The following is a 25255-nucleotide window of genomic DNA, read 5'->3' on the forward strand; positions in this document are numbered from 1 at the left end:
GAATATTATTCAACCTTAAAAAGGAAGTAAATTCTGACATATACCACAAACATGAATGAACCTTGAAGACATTATGCTAAGTGAAATAAGCCATTACAAAAGGACAAATACTGTATGATTCCACTCATATGAGGAACTTAGAGTGGTCAAAGTTATAGAGACACAAAGTAGAATGGTGGTTGCTAAGGGCTCAGGGGGAGAGGGAAATAGGGAATTGTGGTTTAATGGATATTGAGTTTCAGTTTGAGACGATGAAAAGAGTTTTGGAGATGGATAATGGTGATGGTGGCACAATAATATGAATGTACTTAATACCACTGAGCTGTACACTTAATGTTGGTGACAAGGTAAATGGTAAATTTCATGCTATGTAAATTTTACTGTAATAAAAAAATTGAAAAGCAAAAAAATTAAAAAACAAAAAAAATAAGAAGGCAATAGAATAGATGGCTGTGCACCATGATGCTGAGACCTAGTCTGAGTTATGGAATGCATTGTATATGTCATCTGGGAGAAAAAGACACAGTGAGCTCTTTGACACACTTAAAAGGGATCATAAGGGATTATTCAAGCCATTGTTGTCTCCAGGAAGGTAAATGTCTAATCAAGTAAAGATAGTTGGATATTCTCTTAAGTATCCAGAGATTTGGTCTCAGTAACTCCCTTCATAGGCCTTCTGAATGTTTACCACCCCTGAACTCAGGGTCTGCATGTGATGCAAAGCCTTAATGATATTACTATCTATTACTACTGCTGCTACTATTACCACTGCTACTAATAATAGCAGCTAATGTTCATTGAGCACTTTCCATGATCTCAGTCTAACCCTACGAGGTAGTTACAATTATTACTACCATTTTAAAGACGAGAAGAGACAATGCATGGAATACATGTGCTCTCTTCATATATGGTTATTTATTTTACATCTTTGAGATCACGGTGTATATTACAATTTTTATTCTGCTTCTTTATTTAACATCATACATTGAGACTTCTCTCCTATCTTTCAAGTTAAAGTGTATTATTTTTAGTGACCTTTAACATTTTTTTCATGGATCCACCATCATTAATTTTCCACCCCCAATTAATGGCATTTGTGTTTGTTTTCAATATTCCGCTCTTACAAATAATGTCGTCATAAAAATCTCTGAATAGACTGTTTGGTATGCATCGTGATTACACACTTAGCATAAATCCTTGGGTCCAAAAGCATTATAGCTTAAAAATTATTGATACATGTTGCCAAGATGCTTAACAAAGGTTTAGCATTTCCTACTAAAATCCTTCATGTGCCATTATAATTAAATGACAGTTTTTCTTGTCTTCTATGTTAAACAAGCCCAATTCAGGAATCCCTGTTCTTGACACTAGAAAGAGTTAATGGCTCAAAAATCAATGCGTACATGTGTATTACTGTTTCTTTATTCCTTACTTCCTCACCCCTTAGCTTTGCAGTGCCAGGATCTCCCAGTTCCAAATGAGGCTCAGGTGAACTGCTCCCACCCCTTTGGTGCCTTTAGGTACCAGTCAGTCTGCAGCTTCACCTGCAATGAAGACTTACTCCTGGTGGGAGCGAGTGTGCTACAGTGCTTGGCTACTGGAAACTGGAATTCTGTTCCTCCAGAATGCCAAGGTAAGAATATATTCTTTCTAACATCTTGGAAATCAATTGTAGGCAGTATTTTTAAAGGCTGGATTTTAGAGGTGACAACTATGTAAGATCCACCTTGAAATGGACTGGAAAATTAATAAATACTCTCATCGTCTTGTCCTGTAACCCAAGGATCCCAAATGCAAATGCCTCTGGGGGCTAGGCAGATAACACAAGTGTCAGGATGTCTGGCCATAGGCAGTAGGGCATGGCCCTTGCTGACTCTTTGTCAGGGTCTTTACCCAGACCTGAAGGCTCCTGTCACAAACCAGGTGAACTCTTCTTACCGGGCCAAAAATGGTATCTGGAAAGAAGACCAAGTGGGAAAAAAATTGCTTCAGCGTGGTTGCCCCAAGGCTGGTCTGGCACTTCTAGGGACCACAGGGCATAATGGTAAAATGGGAGGGATAGAATTTATAAGTACCCAGTTGCAAACACTCCAAGACCTGTATAAAATTGGAGAAATATACTTAGAATAGGTGAAGAGTGATAGAAAAAAGAGAAAAACTAATCTGTGTACTGGAGGTTACAGGATTCTCAGAAGAAAGAAATGTGTGGATTCAGTATAAATATTCTATCTGCTTTGTACTTGATATATATATGTATATATATTTCTATAATGTAGAAATTTTGAAATATATATAATGTGTATATATTATTTATATGATGTATAAATATATATTTATATAATGTATATATATTTATATGATGTGTATATATATATATTTTTATATATATATTTTTTGAGACAGAGTCTCACTCTGTCACCCAGGCTGGAGTGCAATGGCACAATCTCGGCCCACTGCAGCCTCTGCCTTCCTGGTTCAAGCAATTCTTCTGTCTCAGCCTCCCGAGTAGCTGGGACTACAGGCGCCTGCCACCATGCCCAGCTAATTTTTGTAGTTTTGGCAGAGATGAGGTTTCACCATGTTAGCTAGGCTGGTCTTGAACTCCTGAGCTCAGGTGATCCGCCTGCCTCGGCCTCCCAGAGTGCTGGGATTACAGGTGCGAGCCACCATGCCCGGACTTGCACTTGCTCTTTAACAAGCCAGTGTGCTCTGTCAGTGTTGCGACATCTTGTATGAACTGGAACCGGTTCTAGTCATCCATGTTTGTGGCTATTGAAGGATAGATGTATATTTTTTATATTCTCCAATCTTCCCTCCAATGTATTCAACTCCTTAGTTAACTTTTGTAGAAAAGGCTGCTTTTTAAACGCAAGATTTTCATTTATAAAAAATCTGCAGAAATATAATAAAGAAATGAAAAAATATCCTCTTAAATACTCCTACCCTAAAATAGACACTGTTACGCTTCTGGTATGAATACTTCCAATATTTTCTCCATCTACTTTTCCCCCTATGCAATTAATATTTTTATGATGTATATACAGTTTTAACAATCAAGTTAAATGGGTAAAAGACTAGACAGTTCTACATTATTTGCCATACCTTTCACTTTGTATATACTTTCAACGTTTGAGTGAAAGCAGGCAGATACACATTTTTTATGAAAAGGAAACCACTCGCTATTCAGGTCACACAAAAGCATAAACACGTACACATACACACACACACACCCCACTGTTAAGCTAGGTCAACAGTAAATGAATGAATGAATGAATAAGTGAACAAACAAATAAACAGCAGAATTGAATGTCCTCCATCCCCAGGCACCAGAGAGGATGGTAAGCCCCTAGACTTAGGGTTGGGTGCACCTTCAGAGCTGGGTCTGGAGAGAACAAGGTGGGGCTGTGACCTTGCCCCTTAAGTGCTCATCCTGGCTATGTTGAAGTCTGGACATATCACAAAGTCCACACAACTTTGGGAAGTTGTGGGAAGAACTGGGAATCCCTGAGGACAGTGATCACAGTGACTGAAACTCTTCCAGGCAAGCCTGGGTGGTGCAGGGCACAGATTACAGTTCATTGCTCCATACTGTCCTGCCTCCGGGTGTTTCACAGCAAGGAGGTTGCCACTCACCGCGGCTTCCTGTGACCTTCCAGTTCCCTTCTGCTTTTAGTTCTTTGTTTACTCTGAACTTTCTCCTCTTGTTGCCGGGTGCACATCAAGTGAAATACCCAAATGTGGGCTGAGCAGGAAGGTACCATGCGGTGTGCAATCCACTAACTGTTGTAATTCTTATCAGACAATTTCCCTTTTTAATGTCCTCCCACCCCTCCACATCTACCCCTGCTGTCAGAACGCAAAGCCACAAAAAGCTGGAAATGGGCTCTGTGGTACCAGCGTCCTCACCCACACCCTTTCCCCCATAAGTCCTTGCAGTTTATAGGCTTGTTGAGTTGTGTTCTCTCCAGCCCCACATACGCGCTTACTACAGAAATACTTTTCAAGTAGAAGAAAAGAACCAGATCTTTGGAGAAGTTGATCAGATTGAAAGGAATGTAGCTAGAGAGGGGAAGGAATGAAGGGAAGAGAAAGGTATAGAAAGTGTTCTTGAAACCTCATGCTGTTTAAGTCAGTGGCTGAAAAATGACCCTAGGACAGCCATACCCCAACTATCTCTGGTATAAAGCCATACACTGCTCAACCAGGTCAAATAGCGACGGAGAAATACCCTAAGGCGTGTGTTCACTTAGTCTTCACTTTTTAATGTCAACACATTGACACATTGAATCTAGGCTTTATTGTTTCAATCACTGGCAGAGGAACATCTTGACAGCTATTAACATTTGCACATGTACCTGTACCCCTGAACCTAAAATGAAAGTTAAAAGAAAAAAAAAATTTCATACAGTGTTTTCATTGTTGATTCTAGTAAAAATCCTGGGAGCTATGTAACGTTATCTTCCTATCTTAAAGGTGAGGCTACTGAGGTTCAGAGAGGTTGAGTGACTTACCAAAAGTTACAGAGCATGACCTCCAATCCAAGCACATCCTCTAGCACCTCAAACTCTATGTGCATAAACTTTGGCAAAGAACTATGAGACCTAATTTAACTGTTTGTAAGTGAATAAGTAGAGTTATTTGTGGCTGGCCACTGTAGGACAAGACTATTGGGAAGAAGTAGAAATTAGCACTTACAAAAAGCCAGTCACATTGTATACCTATTATATGTCCATGATTTTTTCTTTTATTTTAAGTGTAATTTTTGTATCTGATTTAATTAACGATTTTAACTAAGGATTGCTACTGGCAAGGATTATCCTTTTTCCCATTTAGAAGATAAAGCAACTGAGGCTCAGAAAAGTTATTGTATAGTAACAGATTGCTAGTAAGTAACAGAGCTAAAATTTGGACCCAGATTCCACCACTTAGTTGGGAAAGGGGAAGAAAGTATTTTCCTCCATTTCTATGTTTCTACTCACTTGTCATTGTTTTCTGGAAAGGTCATTAGGGGTGTTTCTGAAGAAGGTATCAAGGGAGCAACCACTTCCACTCCTGTCTAGAAGCAACCAAAATGAGTTGCACCACTATCTTCCCAAACAGAGCACCAGCTTCCTTTAAAAATCACCTCTAAAGCTGTCTGTGATTGAGCACTTCAGGATGTCAATCAATCAACTGTAAGCTGCAGCCATTTTACACCTCCGCAACCTCTAACTGGTGATAAAGCATCATGAAATTCAAACAATCACTTTTAGCCAACTACCATTGTTGTATATTAATCACACACACACACACACACATACACACACACACACAGAGTTACAGAGTTCAGGTTGCTGAATTATAAAACGAATCTCTTCTTTTCTCCTCTGCCATGCCCATGATAGCCATTCCCTGCACACCTTTGCTAAGCCCTCAGAATGGAACAATGACCTGTGTCCAACCTCTTGGAAGTTCCAGTTATAAATCCACCTGTCACTTCAACTGTGATGAGGGATTTTCTTTGTCTGGACCAGAAAGATTGGATTGTACTCGATCGGGACGCTGGACAGACTCCCCACCAACGTGTGAAGGTAGGCTGTGGGCCTGTCCTTTCTTATGGCTTTTAAGATGACATCAGAGAATGGAGAATCATCAGGGATTTATATAAAAGTGTTCTTGAGCTGAAGCAAACAACACTCTCCACAACAATGGTAATCTAGATTAAAAAGTTCTCCCTCTCTTGAAATAATATTTTAATAGCTTTAGTTAAATATTGCACAGTTTCAAGAACATCCTGGCCAACATGGTGAAATCCCGTTTCTACTAAAAATACAAAAATTAGCTGGGTGTGGTGGTGCGCGCCTGTAGTCCCAGCTACTCGGGAGGCTGAGGCAGGAGAATCGCTTGAACCTGGAAGGTGGAGGTTGCAGTGAGCTGAGATTGCGCCACTGCACTCCAGCCTGGTGACAGAGCGAGACTCGTCTCAAAAAAAAAAAAAAAAATTGCACACTTTCAGGAAGTGCTTTCATGTCATCATAGCATTTCTGTTTACCACAATTCTAACATGAGGAAAGGCAGTATCATCTCATTTTATAGGTAAGGAAGAGACACAGGGTTAAAGAGGTTAAATAACTCGTCCAGGGTCACACTGTTAGTAAGTGAAAAGGCTCAGCATTATGTCACTGAAAGTTTTACTTCCTTACCGAGTCTTCTTCAGCTACATTCTTCATTTCTTCATTCCTACACTCACCTTCCACTGAGCACTACTAAATCCCAGCCGCAGACCTTATTCAGGGATGGGTGAGATTTAACCCTAGCATAACTATGTGTGCACTTCCCTCCTCTCTCCACTTCTATATTGAATATAAGCTTCTTGAAGGCAGGAGCTGTGCCTTCTTCATCTTTATACCCCCTGCAGCAGCTAGGCAGAATAATAATGGGTGTGTGTGAAAAATGTCTGTTGCATTGAAGCTGATCATTTACCAGTAAAATTTACTCAAATACAAGCTTTGGTAATTTAGTGGAATTCTCAAAGGCAGGGGCCAGATCTTATCTGTCTTTAATTCCCCTGAGATATCTGGCTGGCAAAGTATCTAGTATATTTTATGTTCTAAAATAGAAGTGCACTGAATTAATTAATTCATAGCTCCTGTTTAGTTGCAAAAGGTACTATTGTTCTAATGTATTGTTCAGTGTAGAGTTAGTAATAATGAGACCAGCAATAATTGCTAATAATTATTGCTTAATGTACTACCACCTATTTCGTAAGCATCATCACATTCAATCCACACAAACAACCCTTAAGTTGGTTATTACTATGCCCATTTTAAAGGTGAAGAAACTGAGGCTTTGAGAGGTTAAGTAGCTGGCAAAGGTCTTAAAGCTAGAAGTATGGAGATAGGATGCAAACCCAGGCCTAGTCTGATTATAGGGATAGTGTTTTGACCACTGACCTACACTATCACCCAAGGGCAGAGCTTCTGAACCTGGGGTAAGTCACTTGTGAATTTACTCTTTTCCACTCCACAGATTGCAGCTATAACTGCTGAATGAACTTTAGAAATGGCAGTGCCTGGTGATCAGATGAGACAATATGTTGGTAGAAATCTATTAGTGTTACGTGAAAACAGCTAAAATATTATTTATTCCTTCCTGTGGAATGAGCACTAGATTAATTTCCAAAGACTTGTATTGCTTTCTCTCCAAGTCATGTGCCATTAGGAAAGTCTTGTCACACCCTTAGGCTCCCGTTTTCTCAATTCCAAAAGGAGAGGAGTGGAGAAGACCATCTTTGAGCTTCCTGGCCAAGAATTCTGTAGGGTGAAAGACATAAAATGCTACCATCTGCTGTCAAAAAGATATACTACAAGTTCCCTTATTCCTGAACATTCATAGAGGTTAGCATTTAGGCTTGTGCTTTTTCACTTATTCATTTATTCCTCACTCTCTTATTCATTTATTCCATTGACATTTGTCATAAGTTCTATTTTCCCACATTTTAAAGCTAAAGAATATATTTAAAAACCTTAAAAAATCTCATTCACATTTTAAATCATGTATGCAACCAACAAGGCTGCTAAATCTGTAATCTCTAAAGCCCTTGCTTCCCCCTCACTCCTTTCCAGCCCCTTTTCTCTGCAGGAGGAGGCATTTGCCTCCCACCTTGTGGGCCCAGTCCCCACTCGCTGTCAAGACCCAACCCTGACCATGAACAGCAGCTTTAACCCAGTATGGCCCTCGGAATTATCAACCTTGACTGATCCTGATCTTGAGCCCTGGTTTTTGCACTTGTGTTTCTACTTCATTCTCCAAATTTATGCTCTAAATTTAGGCAAATGGTTCCTCTTATTTTCCTATATGCCCGAATCCATTAATTTTTAACCCTCAACACTGCCCCCTAGAACCCCAATTTTCACAGAGTGTTTTGCAGAGTTCTAGGATACATCAGATGGACTCAGGGGCCTCCAAGTAAGCAGAGGCAGTGTGGCAGGTGGAGTTCTCAAGCTGTCTCTTCAGAGTGCAATGTGAGATTTCATTTTGGGGGATGGTTCTACAGAGAGTTCCACTTTAGTTAGAACACCAGTTCCCTGGGCCCTCTGGGATGTGGCCTCTGCCTAGTTGTTCCTTAGTATCTGCAGGGGGAATTGGTTCCAGGACCCCCTGCAGATACCAGACTCCTCAGATGCTCAAGTCACTTATATAAAATGGCATAATATTTGCATACAACCTACATACATTCTCCTTTATACTTTTAAATCATCTCTAGGTTACTTATAACACCCGATGCAAAGCCTACACATCACTTCTTCGGCATGGATTCAACATACTCAGCACATGGCAAATTCAAGTTTTGCTTTTTGGAACTTTATAGAATTTATCTTTTTCTGAATGTTTTTGATACACGATGAGTTGAATCCATAGATGCAAAATCCTTGGATCCGGAGGGTCGATTATTTTTCAGCCTTGCCTCTGCCTTTGCCCTTTAGGACCTGAAGTCCTTTTCATGAGCCTAAGCAGTGCTTGAGGTTCTTGTACCAACTTTGATGATGCCACCTGCATGACGGATTGCTTGTACACAGTTTCTGTATCCCTCCTGTCCCTGCCTGTTGGACCACTTTCATGATACAGACTGCTGAAGTCCTAACCCCTTCACACTGTCTGTCATGGACCCTCTGGTGACCATGTTTGGCTGTTGAACTCCTAATGTCTGTTTTCACTGTGTGGGGAGGGGTCCTGGTCCCAAGTCCCAACCTCAGCTCTGCTCTTCTGCCTTGTGCCTGCTTAGTCATGTCCTAAAATATGGTGAACTGGTGCCCCCTAAAACTCTGGCCCAGCTGACATCTCCATTTTTTCTTCATTCCCCCAACATTTCTCTGACTCCATGGGGCTTCCTAGTTTTCTTTCTTTCTTTCTTTTTTTTTTTTTTTGAGACAGAGTCTTGCTCTGTGGCCCAGGCTGGAGTGCAGTGGCCGGATTGCCTCAGCCTCCTGAGTAGCTGGGACTACAGGCGCCCGCCACCTCGCCCGGCTAGTTTTTTTTTTGTATTTTTTTAGTAGAGACGGGGTTTCACTGTGTTAGCCAGGATGGTCTCGATCTCCTGACCTCGTGACCCGCCCGTCTCGGCCCCTAGTTTTATTTCTAAAGTTTGAGTTTACAATATTCAACTCAGTTACATTTATTATTTATACTATATCTTCTTTCCAGAAAATTATTGAGAAAACTCTATCAAACTCAAGAAAAATGATATAATAAAAGGAAATAGAGAATTTACTAAATCTATTTGAAATAATATAAATCAATATGTTTATGAATTCAGATACAATCATGTATACCTACTTGATGGACTATAGGAAAACACCAATGAATATCCATATGTAATAGAACTGCCTTGGTAGTCAGCGAAAATCGAGCATTAAGCATGCAATAAATGCAGCCCTTATCTGTTTTCTATTTTTGTAATTACTCAGGAGTTTTTTTTTTTTTGCCAAAGTTTTAGAGTAGGCTTAAGAATATGACCACTTCTCAAAGTTATGCACAAAGGTCATTCCTAGTTATAACCCTTTTCCTCTGCATCTGCACTAATCTCCATTCCAGTAGCATCCTTGATAACTCCACAAATGTCATTCACCCCATGTTTGCTGAGTGCCTACCATATGCCGGATCTGGGTTAGGCTTCCATGTAACTCATCTAGGCTGCCCCTCAAACAGGCAAAACCGCTTCTTTACGTGATCCAGAGCCAAATTCTTAGTATGTAAGGGTCAAGGTTAATTTTTACCTAAGAGGGTTCAGAGACTTTTATAAATACAAAAGTCTGGATATGTAACCTTGGCTGAGCATGACTGACAAGACTGAAACCAAAGCACTATCCCCCAAATGAATTTAATGCTGTAGTAATTCTCATTTTATACTAGGGCCCCCTTCAGTGAATTTTTAAAAACAGTAATTCCTCTTGTTTCTTTTCAAACCAGGTAGGAATACCTTTTAGAATGCATTTAAATTAAATTGTATTCATTACTGTATTCATTCATTTCATAAGTATTTGTAGAACCCCTCCTATGTGTCAGGACCTGTTCTCTGGGATACAGTGTTTCAAGAACTGACAAGGTCCCTGCTTTCCTGCAGCTGACATTATACATATTCTTCAGTTTAAAGTTGTAATTCTGGGAGATTATGAGAAAACTATTTTTGTGAAAACGTTCACAGATGACTTCATGTCTAGGACTTACATCAATAGACATGTTTCAAAAATGTTTAGTAAATTGACTTGACATGTCAGATATGAAGTTGTTAATTACTCAATGATTTGAGAGTACTGAACTGAAATTCACTATGTTACTTTGGCTATTTGAATGGATTCATGCAATAAGAATCCATAATCCTTCAATGAAAAGTACATGGACCAGTATATAAAAGCCAAATACTGTACATCGGTTTTCCATGAGGGAGCACATAGGTCTTGAAGAGGTTTATAAAAATCAAACTAGCTAAGTAAATGAGACTTATCTGACCAAGGTATTGTGTTCAGAATAGCCTTAGATTTAAAGAAAGAATAGTCACTTCATTTGTCAATAACCCAACATTTACTGATAAATAATAGTCTTATGTTAGAGAATCTAATGGGGAGAAAGGAATAATGCTAAGAAAATATGTAACTGCAATAATTTGTAAAAATACTTTTGGGGGGAAATTGTGAATTAAAATTTAATTTCATTTATTCATTCACTTGGCAAGTGGTTACTGAGCACTGCCTCTTGAGATCCTGAGATGGGAATTATGGAAGGCTCAAGGATGAATGATTCTTGGGTTTTAGACACTTTCCATCCAGTAGAAGAGGGAGAGTATGACATGTGACATGGCAGCACATGAGTTCAGACAAAAAGCTGAATAATTCAGAGGAGAAGAGTTCAGGCTGTGGTGATCAGCAGAGTCTTCAGAGAGGTTACGAGTTAAATCCTGGAGGATTAGTGGGATTTTATCCCATGGAAATGGAAAAATTCTCAGGGGAATGTGAGCCAAGAACCAGAAGCAATAACACACAAAGTCACTTCAGGGAATTCCCAGAAACTAATCAATCTTGACCAGGAGGTTTTGAGCTTTCCTGTGTTATCTGGATGGGTGGTATTAAAATACAATAACAAAATAAACCAAAAAAGAATTAGCGAGGAGATTCAAACGGAAGAAATAGTTCGAGGCAGAAAGCAATCATTGCAGTTTTAGGTGTGTTGAATTTGAGGAGATGGCATGATATATGGGAGTAAGTAGTCTCAGGCAAGAGGAAGGGCGGAAATGAAATCCTGGATTGCACCCATTCAAATAAGATAGTGGGAGCTGCGGCAGGCTACAAGATCTCTGAAGCAGAGGGTGTAGAGAAAACAGGGTAACACTGTAAGTTCTTGAGTATTGCTGCCTAAATCTTTGACTTCCTTGTCTTCATGACTTGTACCTATACTCCTCTCTGTAAGCTCACCATCCTCCCACTGCCCTTTGCAACAAATAACCTACAGTATATGTTGTGGAATGCTGCTGCCTAGCAGAACATCTGGAATATAGGTGCTCAATAAATATTTTTTGAATATATAAGTGAATGAACTTTGTGTAACACAGAACTTCTGAATAAACTTGGAGATTGTGACATTCTTAATTTGATACTCTAGCCATCAAGTGCCCAGAACTCTTCGCCCCAGAGCAGGGCAGCCTGGATTGTTCTGACACTCATAGAGGATTCAATGTTGGCTCCACCTGCCATTTCTCTTGTAACAAGGGCTTTAAGCTGGAGGGGCCCAATAATGTGAAATGCACAACTTCTGGAAGATGGTCAGCTACTCCACCAGCCTGCAAAGGTAATAATATGTACTTACTGAGACAGTTCTACTTTTGGAAATTTATTCCACAACCACAAACAATTATCTAGTTCTGATATGTGAACTAGATAATTGTACATATTACCACTATTTGGATTTAGCAAACAGCTGAAGGATTTTAAAACGTCTAAGGAGTGACAGGATATTTTTATGTTCGTGAATAAAAGATACATTGATTCTTAAGCAGGAATTTTGTTTCATGGCTTCTTTTTTTGAAAGAGCTTTGTTGAGCGAACTGAATGGTCTCCATTAATTTATTGCTGAGAGAAACAGAGATAATACTGGGGTAGAGTCACTGGTCCAGTTTTTCAAATTTAGGAATTGAGGCCCAGAAAGGTCAATCATCATCTTCCTGCCACATGGCAAGTTAATGACAAAGCTGGTGGGATCATTCAAATGGAAGAAATAGTTTGAGATAGAAAGCAATCATTGCAGTAAATTTCAACTTTCACATTGACCTTTAGTGAGAGAACAGTACCACTTCCCAGTAAAGCAGGGTTGGGCAGGCAGTTGGCCCATGTATATTTGGCTTTCTGCTGAATTTCTTACATTTCTGTACCATTTTTTGCTTCTTTTTAAAATAGCAATAACAATGACTCCCCTAATTTCTTCTCTTGGCCAGGAGAATGATCTCCTCAAGGATGCTTTTTAATAATTTTCCTCATCTGGTTTTCTATATCTGACACTGATAGTTTTTCTTAACTTCTTTAATAGCTCTTGCTAGAACCTCCCTTGTTATGAAGGGAGTGAAAAGCAGTTATTCCAGATTAGCCTTAACTCTTTACACTTCTTTTAATTGGGAGCTCTCTGAATTGAAACGTTTTCTCACAACAGGCATAGCATCACTTCCTAGTCCAGGGGTGCAATGCCCAGCCCTCACCACACCTGGACAGGGAACCATGCACTGTAGGCATCATCCGGGAACCTTTGGTTTTAATACCACTTGTTACTTTGGCTGCAATGCTGGATTCACACTCATAGGAGACAGCATTCTCAGCTGCAGACCTTCAGGACAATGGACAGCAGTAACTCCAACATGCAGAGGTAAGATGAAAAGGAGAAGGCAATTCTGATGCTGCCTTCCTGCAAGTACTCAAGCTAGCCATTGTGCCTGTATGTTGAAGTCTCACCCAACCACAACCACTACTTCCAAGTGTCATCTCCCCTGTGAAATCCACACCAATCCCAATTAAAAGTAATGTGTCACAGGCACATCACTTCTGCCCTTCCTCATGTCACAAGCTAAAGCTAATACGCAAATACTCAGAGACTTGAAGAAACATTTGCAGATGTCCGAGATGTGTTAGAAAAATAGGTATATTAAATGTAAAACCTGCTATAGAAATTGGTAAATTAAAAGTTGCATATTACATGACCATATAAACATTCCATAGTTTCATAATAATTTGAACCTAAATAAAAATTAAGACATACGTGATATTTCCTGAAGAGCTATCACCCTATACATAAAGCATTGAGACCTATGTTTCTTTCATTTTTGTATCCCCCAAAAAACATAGCACGGTGCTTTGCAAATGACACTACTGATCAATAACATTTATTTGAATTAAATCTAATTTCCTGACCTTTAATTTCCTATTCATAAATTAGAAAGAATAACCTGAAGTTCCCTGAAAATGTAGTTTAAGGAGGATGACAGTCTACTTCTTTCAAACTTCCAGTGTCCAGATATGCTGAACACTTATTAAGTATTTTAATAAACATATACTGACATGCCAGTTGATCGCAAATGTAGTAATAACATTTAGACCAGTAGTATTTTTAAGAACCAAAATTTTGTAAATAGTATATTTGGAGGCAAGATTTATCAGTGCATTAGCAGGTATTTATCAGATGCTACTACGTATCCATCTTTCCATCTTGGTTCTTTGGCTATCACCCTTTGGGAGAATATTTTCATGTATGTGCTGTTAGAAGAGCTACTGTGAATATTGGAAGTGGCTCATATCCTTTCTGACCTTTTACATTCTGCCTCATTTATTGGCACTGTTAGGTTACAAAATAAACTATAATCTCTTTCACCTCCAATCCACATGTTGTTTCTCTTCCATTCTTTCTTTTCTGCAGCTGTGAAATGCCCAGAACTGCATGTTAATAAGCCAATAGTGATGAACTGCTCCAACCTCTGGGGAAACTTCAGTTATGGATCAATCTGCTCTTTCCATTGTCTAGAGGGCCAGTTACTTAATGGTTCAGCACAAACAGCATGCCAGGAGAATGGCCACTGGTCAACTACCATGCCAACCTGCCAAGGTACAATTTTCATGTGGGTTAAGAAGTCACTGTGATGTGGAAAATAACAAAATCAGTGTTTCTTCTGTGTCTTTCTCATAGTGGTCTTGCTTTCCATCACTGGGTTTCCCCCTGCTTAATAAGTTTTTCACAATGAATCAGGCAGAATCTCCTTACCTTATAGAGTGGTGGAAATTCAATCCAGTGACTGTAGGTAATCACCCCTCCTTTTCAGTGTTCAATTTGTGAAGTGAAACCTTTCCCTTCATTATAATCTCTGTTTAACAGACCTTGAAGTTTCAAAATGTTTTAAACTGGGAGTTATTTCATGCAGATTTCTAATTTATTATATCAGAAGACCTTTGCTTACCACTTAACACTAAAAATACCCTAGCAGATCTTCCTCAATTAAGTTCTATCTGTTTGCAAAAACTTATTTGGGCTTGTATTTCAGCCCCTTATTTTTTCCCCTCATGGCTTGTCCTGACTACCTTTTGTTACATAACTGAATCTTTGCCAAAAAAATTACCCACAGTTTATTTTATTTGCCTAAACTTACATGTGTAGGCTTCTTATGTTTACAGTTTATTTTACTGGGTCCTTACCTTAATTTTCTTGGAAATTACAGTTTATATTTAAGCCTTAGGAATACAATAAGGCCCCACTTTTATTTTATCTGCCCAAACTTACATGTATAGGCTTCTTGTGTCTACAATTTCTTTTATTGGGTCCTCACCCTGATTCCTTTGGATATTACGGTTTATATTTAAGCCTTGGAATAAAATAAGGCCCCACTTCCCATTTTGTTGCAGTGGATTTATGAATTCCAGATCTTCTTTCATGTTAGCTTGTCAGCATTGCCAGGACCTTTGGTGATCCTACTTGATCTCACATCTTAGAGTTCTCGGAAACTTTCTGAGAGAGAAAGATTATTTGTTTGCATAATACGCTTCTTATGTCTTGCATGTGTGCGTGTTTGTTTTGCAGCAGGACCACTGACTATTCAGGAAGCCCTGACTTACTTTGGTGGAGCGGTGGCTTCTACAACAGGTCTGATAATGGGTGGGACGCTCCTGGCTTTGCTAAGAAAGCGTTTCAGACAAAAAGGTAAATAGGAAAGAGTCTTCTCTTTGCTTTTTTCTTTCACATAATTTAGGGTGGGGAAGTAGAACCATAACTTCAGTAGTTCATGTTGGAAAATATTTGCATTAAAAGAAAAAAAAAAGCCAAGATAAGTGATCTTGAGAACTGACTGTCCATTAGAATCACCTAGGGAACTTCATAAAAATATAGATCCTTCTATGGGGAGACTTGGGAGTGGCTGCAGAAATCTGAATTTTTCAAAACCCCTCTCCCAAAATTCAAATGAGGTTACTTTGCAGTTTGGCATTTGGGGCCTCTGGTCTAAGTACCCTAGGCTACCACTAAAACTAATTAGAAAGGTGTTATGCTTCCTTACTTCACTCATTTCTTCACGTAGCAGTCATTTATTCATCATCTCTGTTAAGAGTGTGAGACTCATAATGATGGTTTCTGATATTAAAGAAGGAATAATCCAGGAGGGGAGACTGGTGAAATCAATGCTGGTAGTGAAGTGTGGTAAGTGTGTTAGGACACAAATACAACCTAGGTATTATTAGAACATAGACTAGGGATGCCTTAACCAGACTGTCAGGTGAGAAAGCCTTTTTCAAGCTTAACTTTGAAGAATGAGTGGCATTTAGCCCAGGGGAAAATGGAAATAGAGTTCCATTAGAGAAAATGGCATGTAGAAAGACATGAAAGTGTGAAATCATTGAGAAGATGGTATGTTTCACAGTTAAGTGCATCTGAATCAAAAGGGGATTATGGAGGAGGCAGGAGATGAAGTTAGGGGCAGAAGAAGCTGCCCCTGTATTGGTGACCTGGTGTGATAAGCGAAGAGATTTACTTTTTCTCCTGAAAACTTGTAAAGTTGATGCAGGATTTAAACAGAGAAGACCAAATAGATGAAAACTCTCTGTAAGGGAAACTGTGTTCATCAGATTGTTCATCAGAAAAATAACTTTAGTCTAGGAATTAAAGATGGGAACATCCCATCTCTTAAGGTTTAAAACATCCTTTCTCAATCTTCTCCACTTAGCCTGTGTATAAGTTCATAAAGTTTTGTTTATAACCTAATGGGGCTCTTCTTCATCACTCCTCATAGAAAGTAACTAGGGGCATCAGAGAGACCATTAGTGCTCAAATCAAGGTAATTGAAAGTGGCTATGTGAAAAAATCTGAAAGAGTTCTCATTGAATTTCTCTATTATTGACATAGGTCTCAACACCTATTCTTAACTGCTCAGAGGCAAAACCACGTGTTCCCTACTCTTATTCTTTCTCCATTTACAATGCTACCAAAACATTGAGGCTGTTTTTCCAAATCTTCATATATTCTCCTGTGAGTGGCCAAGACAATAGACAAAGGTCAATACTCTGCTTCAATACCAAAGAGAGGTACTGAGAGCTACAGTGAATCCCTCCATGCAAAATGTGTGCTTGCTCAACCAAACCCAGGACCCAGAAGGCAGAGGCAAAAGCTCCTAGGCCTTAATCTCTATGATCATGTAGGAATCACTCTAATCTTGATGTTTCCGCCAAGTCCTTTCTTTGACTTTGAGACATTTCCACGGTACCCTGTAACAGTGCAGAAGGACAAATAGCTACCCATGTTCCAATATTTTTAATAATAAATACATTCATTTGTTGGGGATGGGAGCTTTTTTTCCTGGGCTTCTCCCAATTTGATTTTAGGCTTTCAAGTTTTCTATGGCCAAATAAGAGGAAAATGCTGCAGCCATAGCTGAAAATTCAACTATGAGAGTCTGTCATTTGGATAAAAATATGCTACCTGGGAGGAAAAACATCCACTGTTCTGTTGGTTTGGATTTATGTATGTGATTAGCTTGCCCAGCTAAGGACTGAGGGCAAGTGACACAAGATGCCCTGAAAAGAAATTGAGTTATGTATATACTGAAAGGAAGGAGGAAGAAAGTGAGAGGACTCTGGAGTTAAATATTGTCAAATGTTCAATTTAGCCTAAAACACTTTCTACCTTTCAGGGAGAGACTGTTCCCAATATTCCCCTTTTAATGAGCTGACCTGAAAATCAGTCTACTGGTTTTCCCCAATAATTTCTATCCTTAATGACCCTCTCTTTCATCTTGTTTTTTTTTTGTTTGTTTGTTTTTTTAAATCAATCATTCTTATCTTCTCGCTTATTTTAGATGATGGAAAATGCCCCTTGAATCCTCACAGGTAAGGTAGAAATGTTTTATGATTGAGTAAATTTTGCTAGCTTGACTTTATAATTCACTGTAATATGTCAGAATGATTACATGCAATGCCTGCCTCCTTTTTACAATGTCTTTTAAAATGTCTTCTTTTCTATTCTGAAGTAAAATACACAGATAACAAATATTCTCATTATAACATAAAGTAGAAATAAAACGAAAAGTAATTTATAATAAAAACACGATGCAAAAACTTAGGCGCTGTGCCAGCAGATGCAATGAGGTCATCAGAAACATGCACCTTCCAGCAGAATCACTAGGAAAGCAGCAGCCATGCAGGTGGACTGATGGGGGAATGTTGTATTAGTGACTCAAAGAGCATTAGAGCTGTGGCCAACACTAATCTAATTTTTCAAAATGGTGAACAACTCTGGTAAAGAGTCCTAAAACCTGTGATAATTGTCCCTTGATTCATATAGCAATTACACTTTTTAAAGATGCAAAAAATACTTAATATTTACATGTAAAGCGCTTGCGTTCCAGGCTCAGAGATTTTTAACCTGTATGAATATTGAGCAGATATTCCAAAGTTATGTGGGGTGTTGGACAATTCTTTTGTGTCCTGTACCCCCTGCTGTTTATAATCTAGCAAGAGTTTTCAAAAAGGGACAGTATGCCTCCAAGGGTATTTCTTTTGATTTTTGCAACGAACAAGAGCTCTACTGACATTGAGTGGGCAGGAGGCAGGGGTGCTGGATATCTTTTAAAGACATTTCCATCCTGGAGGAAATAGAAATCCTTATATGAACCCTATTGTCACAGACATCCAGCACCCTTGCCCCATACCTACTCAATATCAGTAGAACTCTTGATGGTTATAAAAATCAAAAAACACCCCTAGGGGGCACACTGCCCCTTTTGAAAACTACCGTTAGATTATCATAAACTACCGTTAGATTATCAAGTGTTAATGCCAAGAATTTTGTAACTACTTCTTCTCACCTAGAAGAGGTTGCAGCACCTTAGAGGGTATAACAGGTATTCAGTAGGTAAAACATCAACAATAACTTAGTGCGGGTACAAAATACAATGTAAATTACCCAGAGCTGTTAAGTGGGATATCGAATATTTCTTTGGCCTTTATTTTTCTTTCCTTTCTAAAGCAGAATTCCAGGGGTGGATGGTAATTTATGGTTTCTGGAAATACTATGTGTTGGACTGTGTTGTTGACAACTAAGCAGTATATGGTGGTCACCCTTGTGTTTCTGTTTTTTAGCCACCTAGGAACATATGGAGTTTTTACAAATGCTGCATTTGACCCGAGTTCTTAAGGTAACATACCTATGAAGATATTTTTGAAGGAAATAGAACAATAGGGAAAAAGGAAGACTATAAAGCTTAACTTTTCTTTATGTCATCATGTATTACGTTTTAAGTATGTATTAGATTTTCAGGCATGAAGGAAATTGTGTTGGCAGTAGGACACAGGTATGACAACGGAATGACAATAGAGTTCACATAAGGATTTCCATTTCCTCCAGGACAGAAATGTCCTAACAAGACATAACTTATTTCAGGATGTGTGACATTTCCATTATTGGCTGCTAGGTGGTGATGACGTGACCTTTCCTGCAAAGCAGAAGTCAAGACTGCTGAAAAATGTTTTCGAACTGTTATGGAGTCAATTCCCTATGCTACCTGCTGGAAAAACAAAAATAATCTGATGCTATCCCTCTCCCAAAAAATTCAGTGGGTAGCTGAGTGTCCTACAAAAAACCTGAATGGCAGAATATTCAAAATCTAGAAAGAAAAGATTATGCTGAGCCTCAGGGGGTAGATATGATGAGCAATTTTTTTCTTTCCTTTTTTTTTTTAAGGAAATGATAATTATTTAAATTTCTTTGGTCTCATTTTCAGAGACCTGTCCTTTTCCTGGTCACCTCATTCAGCTCCATATGATCCTGTTGTGAATATCAAGTTTCCTGCTAGACTTGACTTAACTATAATGCATTTGCTGCAGTTTTCCATAAACACCTGTGAATCAAAGACATGGAATTACCTTAGATTAGCTCTGGACCAGCCTGTTGGACCAGCTCTGGACCAACCCTGTTTCCTGAGTTTGGGATTGTGGTACAATCTCAAATTCTCAACCTACCACCCCTTCCTGCCCCACCTCTTCTCTTCCTGTAATACAAGCCACAGAAGCCAGGAGCAAATGTTTCTGCAGTAGTCTCTGTGCTTTGACTCACCTGTCACTTGAACTACCAGTGAACCAAAGAGACTGGAGCATCTGACTCACAAGAAGACCAGACTGTGGAGAAACAAAAATACCTCTTTATTTTTTGATTGAAGGAAGGCTTTCTCTACTTCGTTGGAAAGCAGGTGGCATCTCTAACTGGAAGCAATTCCTGTAGCATCTTCTGGAGTCTCCAGTGGTTGCGGTTGATGAGGCCTCTTGGACCTCTGCTCTGAGGCTTCCAGAGAGTCCTCTGGATGGCACCAGAGGCTGCAGAAGGCCAAGAATCAAGCCAGGAGGATACATGTCACTGTGGACCTTCCTGCCACCAGTCACTGTCCCTCAAAGGACCCAAAGACTAATATTCAAATGTATAATTAAAAGAATTTTCCCCAAATGCCATGTTCCTCTATTTGATGGTTCGTTCAGTAAGGTCTGTGTATATCACATTGTTTACCATCAGTGTAATAACACATAATTATGGTTGTCCTGTTTACACCTCAACCATTCAGTCAGCCAGCAAATTTGTATCACACACCCTCCACTCAGAAAATCAGAGAAATGGAAAAATTCTTCATCACCTTAATGTTTTACAGGGAAGAACAAATGTGTTTTACATGTTCTTTAAATCCCATGTTTAATAAATAGGTCATTGAAAGTTATACAGTGTTTATCTGGAACTGATGTTAAAAAAAATAGAGAGCCAAACATTATAGTAGTCATCTTGTCTCTGTAAAATGTAATGCAATAAACATGTCATGTACACTGTATATACATAAGCAAACATCCAAGTAAAAAAAGCAGCCTACTCAAAGGTTACAGTAATGTTGCAACAATGTTGGTAGTAACCTTGGGATTTAGGGACACAGTGCTTTCAAAACGTTTCTCTGATACACTGCCAGTAGCATCTCTGACTGCTTATTTATACGTCAATCAATAGGCTAGATGTTCTAGGACTTTGGTCTCAGCCCTATTTCCTGAGTCAGAATCTACATTTTGTAAAAGTTCCCCTGGGAATTCTGATGGGCTACCAACTTTGGGAGACACTGATAACATTGTAGATAAAGAAGTGTAAGCAACTGTTCAGTCAGGGAGACAATAGATACCTACATGGAATAACCAAAGGTAATTAACATGATTATACAATTTGAATAGTGTTATAATAGTTCATAAAATGGAAAAGTCCATTGGAGCCCAGAATCTGGGAGACAGGCAGAACCCTGCACTGTAAAGAATGACCCAGCAAAGAGGAAGAAAATGGGCATTCTAAGTTGGTAGAATAATATCAGCACAGGAGGAAAGACAGAACACTGAGGGGAGTGGGGAGGGGGGAAAAGGCTGTTGATGAGCCTGATATCATTAACAGAGACCTCATGTGAGGTGCCAGATTACAATTTATTGAATGTACTGAATGCATAAAGCATGACAGAAACTTGGAGCCATGCAGATACAGGGAACCCAGGACAAGTCATTATGATGTCTCAGACGATATAATTCTCAGATTCTCTATCAACAGCAAAGTAAGATTTAAGGTGGTGTGAAACAACTAGATCCTTCAAGAAATACAAGAATACAAGGGGTCCTAGAGACAGGAAAATATGATCATAGTAACAAATGTGTGACTTACTTTCTTTCTTTCTTTCTTTCTTTCTTTCTTTCTTTCTTTCTTTCTCTCTCTCTCTCTCTCTCTCTTTCTTTCTTTCTTTCTTTCTTTCTTTTCTTTCTTTTTTTTTTTTTTATGGAGTTTTGTTCTTGTAGCCTAGGCTGGAGTAAGATGGCACGTTATCAGCTCACTGCAACCTCCACTTTCCGGGTTCAAGCAATTCTCTTGCCTCAATCTCTTGAGTAGGTGGGATTACAGGTGTCCATCACAACTCCTGGCTAATTTTTTTGTATTTTTAGTAGAGACAGGGTTTCACCATGTTGACTAGGCTGGTCTTGAGCTCCTGACCTCAGGTGATTCACTCTCCTTGGCCTCCCAAAGTGCTGCGATTACAGGTGTGAGCCACTGCGCCTAGCCGCTGTGTGCTAAGTGCTGGAACTATAGTTTACAGTAGCATTTTGTCCTCCCAACATACCCTATCAGGAAAAACCATTATTGTCATCCTTATTTCACAGATATCAAAACTGAACAGAGAGGTACAGTAACTTGCCCAAGACAACACAGCTAGTAAGTGAAACTGAAAACTGGACAACTGATTTTTTTTTCAGCCAAGTTCTTTAAGCCCTCTGCTATGCTGCAGCTTAGCTAGCTACAGGCCCTTATCAAGGCAGAACTGTGCCTTGATAGAGACCAGGAAGGCGATTCAGAGCAGTAGGCCTTGTCCATGTGTTTGTTCCCTTCTTCTCCACCACTTGAAAATAGTGTTTCAGTGCCGGGTAGCAGGGCACAATACTCTTTTCCTCAGATCAAAAGGCGAGCCATCTGCTTAAGGTGGTTGGGTACCACTGCACTGCACAGAAGGTTCTCCAAGTGTGAGCTTGGACCTAGGCAGGCCTCAGGTCAGTGGTAAGGGACGACTGCTTCCGTGCTGTTGGCCGGTGGAAATGGAGGGATACAGTTTTGTCCGGCTCATGAATCCCTGGGCATTGTCCCGCCTGCTAGAGTCTCTGATCTCTGCCCCTTCTTCACCTGTAGTAAAACAGTCACTAGTTTGGTTGCTCTCCCTAATACCTCTGGTCGCTGGGAGCTGTGATCTCACCAAACCCCTGCCAGGAAAAGCCCCAGAAAAAGGGGAGGGAGGGAGAGCCAGAGGCTGCCGCTGCAGTTTGTAAGAACCGCAGGGGAGAAGGAAGCTGCCACCCACAGCCTTCAGAGCTCATTGCAGCTGGGACAGCCAGGAGCGGGGTTAGTCAGCAGCTCGACGAGCGGCTGCCCAGGTCCTGGGGTGGTGGCAGCCAGCGGGAGCAGGAAAGGAAGCATGTTACCACGCTGCCCACGCCTCTGGGTCCTGGTGGTCTTGGGCACCAGCTGGGTAGGCTGGGGGAGACAAGGGACAGAAGCGGTACAGCTAAGGCAGTTCTACGTGGCTGCTCAGGGCATCAGTTGGAGCTACCGACCTGAGTCCACAAACTCAAGGTAACTCAGGTGTGGATCTGGGTGGGCTTCTCTAGAGAGGAAAATCTATTTCTTTTAGACAACATTTTCTTTGCAATGTCATGGCTTTTTTTTTTTTTTTTTTAACTTCAGGTAAGTAAATATAACTAATAGGAGAGTACACTGAATTAAATAAACTGGGCGAATGCTAATTTTGCCTCCAATAATGTAGTTTATCATTCTGAGGGTATAGAAAGCATTCCATTTGATTGGTTAGATGATGCTTTCTGTTCAAGTTTATTTTCAATACAGTTTTGTTAGTATGTTTGTGTTGGCTTATATATTGGTGAATTCAAAGGCACCAGGGATTGCTTCCTCATTAGTGCTTTCTGGAAATTCCTGTTCCAGATATTTAGTTGTATAGTATTTTTATAAGACTCCTATTTACATATTATTTATTCCCTTGTCTACATAGCTTCATCTTCTAAAACTAAAAATGAACACCTTGTGCTTTTTGTCATATAATTTTATTGCTGCCTTATAAATGATTTTCAAAATATCATCAGTTCTTGTATGTTTTTGTACTTTCACCTTTTTTCTGCTTCATATTTGACTTACTTATCCTACTGAATGTGACTCTTCATTTTTTTCTCTCTGTTAATCATGTCCTGGGGTATGACTTATTTATCCTGTTGAATGTGACTCTTCATTTTTTTCTCTCTGTTAATCATGTCCTGGGATATGGTATGTAACTGAGAGGAGGTTTAATTCATATAAAATACTACCCTTGAGTTGCAAACTATTTTTTCTAATTGAAATGTTAAAAATAAGACTTCTCAGAAATTAACTAAATCATAGAGTCTATTCAATATTTCCAGTTAGTTATTTTTTAAATGGTAAACCTGCTAGTGTGACTCACTTTTTTCCCTAACATCACAGTTTATTATGAAAGATGTGTTCCTCTTTTACAATTACAAAACCAAAGCAATCTGCCAAAAACTAATGTAATATTTTAGATCTTTTAGTGTATGATATTAACCTTTTAAAAACTCTCATTGTAACTGGGTTATTTTGCAGGGTATTACACATGATCTTGGTCTTATAATAAGAAGAGATCCCTCCTTTTCAAAAATAATCATTTTAAATATTGTACTTCAAAGTGACAATCTAGGTCACACCCACACCCTTCGGTAAGCTAAAACCCCAAGGAAAATAACAGTCCTTCTAACACTAATCTTGCCTGCTCATGAGTAGAATGCAAACTTGGTTGTTGGCTTTCTTATAGCATGCTGGGTTTACGCTTGGGAGTTTTTTCTCTTGTCTGTAGTTAGCATTGAAAATAGCAAGCAAAATGCTGGAGGCAGAATCACATAGGGCAAAGGTCTGATTCACAAGGTGAGTACACAGGGAACCACGACTGGTCATTCTGTCCCCTCACCCTGTGGATAAGTTTCCAAAGTTCTGGAGAGTCATTTCTCTGGTAGCAATTGTTGAGTCAAAACCATAGAAACATAACCCAAGCAAACTGTCATATTGTTTAACCCTAAATCATATCACTTCTCTCTAGCATTTTCTTATGAAAAATCTAATCCATATATCCGGCTGCTTACACTAAGAACTTGTTCTAACTTGTCCTGCCCCTAGAGCTATGATACTCACTAGATGAATATCAACGTAGACAACTCCATCTTTTGGCAAAGTGTATTTTAGCACAAAGCAGAAATCCGTCTACTTATTTCATATAATATTAGCAGGACAATGCCTTGTAAAGGTAAAATGTACGTATTATTCTTGCTCCAAGTCTGAGATGAACACTTTCAAAAATTTCCTTAGAAACCTTGTTTAGTCACTCACATAATACAAAGAGATATTGAAGAAAAGATACACATACATTTTCCTCCTAGGGTTCTAGCTTTATATGATTTTGTGACTATGAACAAATCATCTTTAAACAATCCTTATAAATGAAAAACTCATTGTACACATTGTTTGAATTCATATCATCTGTAACTTTTTAATCAGATAGATTATTTTCCAATAGAAATTGTTCAGATTAAAATAGACATACCTCAGTATAAATACACAGCATACATAGTAAAACTTGTTAGAAAACCTCTCTCTGTTGAAATTACTCCACATAAGAGACTGATATTTTTTAGTAAAGATTTTATACCATCATCTACATTTCTGTATCAAAGATCTGGGGCAGGGGAGGACAATAACTTTTCAATTGTACTAAAAAAATAAATAAAAATGGACTTCCACATTAGGGACATTAGTATATAGAATCTTAGAATTCTTAAGTTATAAGAACGCTAAGAGGTCATTTAATTCATATTCAAACATATTAAGGTGTTTTAACCTTCTACTTTTTCCCCTGCCCTCAGCACCGATGACCTTACCAAGTAGTTGTCTAATTTCTACTTGAATACTGCCAGTGATGGAGAATCCACTACCTTCTCTATCTAGCCATTCTAAAAGTACTTACATGCCTCCTTTAATCCTGCCCCCACATATTAACACAGTTCCTGTATTCCACATATTAAAATTTGTGAGCATTACTATAACTACAGATTTGTTTTTGCTTTCTGTGAAAACCTGAAGGCTAAAGACTAACTCTAATTATATTTAC

The 25255-nt window shown here is 39.1% G+C and overlaps 2 protein-coding genes across 2 annotated transcripts in view; both read left to right on the forward strand.

The window, feature by feature from the left end:
- The window catches only part of SELP (selectin P), a 43228-nt gene extending 22980 nt beyond the window's left edge, over positions 1 to 20248 (forward strand). The window contains exons 9-17 of the mRNA XM_003893533.4: positions 1448 to 1633; positions 5385 to 5570; positions 11635 to 11820; positions 12676 to 12885; positions 13930 to 14115; positions 15082 to 15201; positions 17345 to 17375; positions 18627 to 18682; positions 19268 to 20248. Coding sequence (XP_003893582.2) covers positions 1448 to 1633; positions 5385 to 5570; positions 11635 to 11820; positions 12676 to 12885; positions 13930 to 14115; positions 15082 to 15201; positions 17345 to 17375; positions 18627 to 18681 — 1160 coding nt within the window. The 3' untranslated portion in view covers position 18682; positions 19268 to 20248. The remainder of the gene's footprint in view (positions 1 to 1447; positions 1634 to 5384; positions 5571 to 11634; positions 11821 to 12675; positions 12886 to 13929; positions 14116 to 15081; positions 15202 to 17344; positions 17376 to 18626; positions 18683 to 19267) is intronic.
- A 2021-nt stretch (positions 20249 to 22269) lies between these two features.
- Positions 22270 to 25255, forward strand: part of F5 (coagulation factor V) — a 72210-nt gene continuing 69224 nt past the window's right edge. Inside the window, exon 1 of the mRNA XM_021930714.2 lies at positions 22270 to 22665. Coding sequence (XP_021786406.2) covers positions 22508 to 22665 — 158 coding nt within the window. The 5' untranslated portion in view covers positions 22270 to 22507. The remainder of the gene's footprint in view (positions 22666 to 25255) is intronic.

Source organism: Papio anubis, chromosome 1 (assembly GCF_008728515.1).
Source record: "Papio anubis isolate 15944 chromosome 1, Panubis1.0, whole genome shotgun sequence".
Taxonomy (NCBI): Eukaryota; Metazoa; Chordata; class Mammalia; order Primates; family Cercopithecidae; genus Papio; species Papio anubis.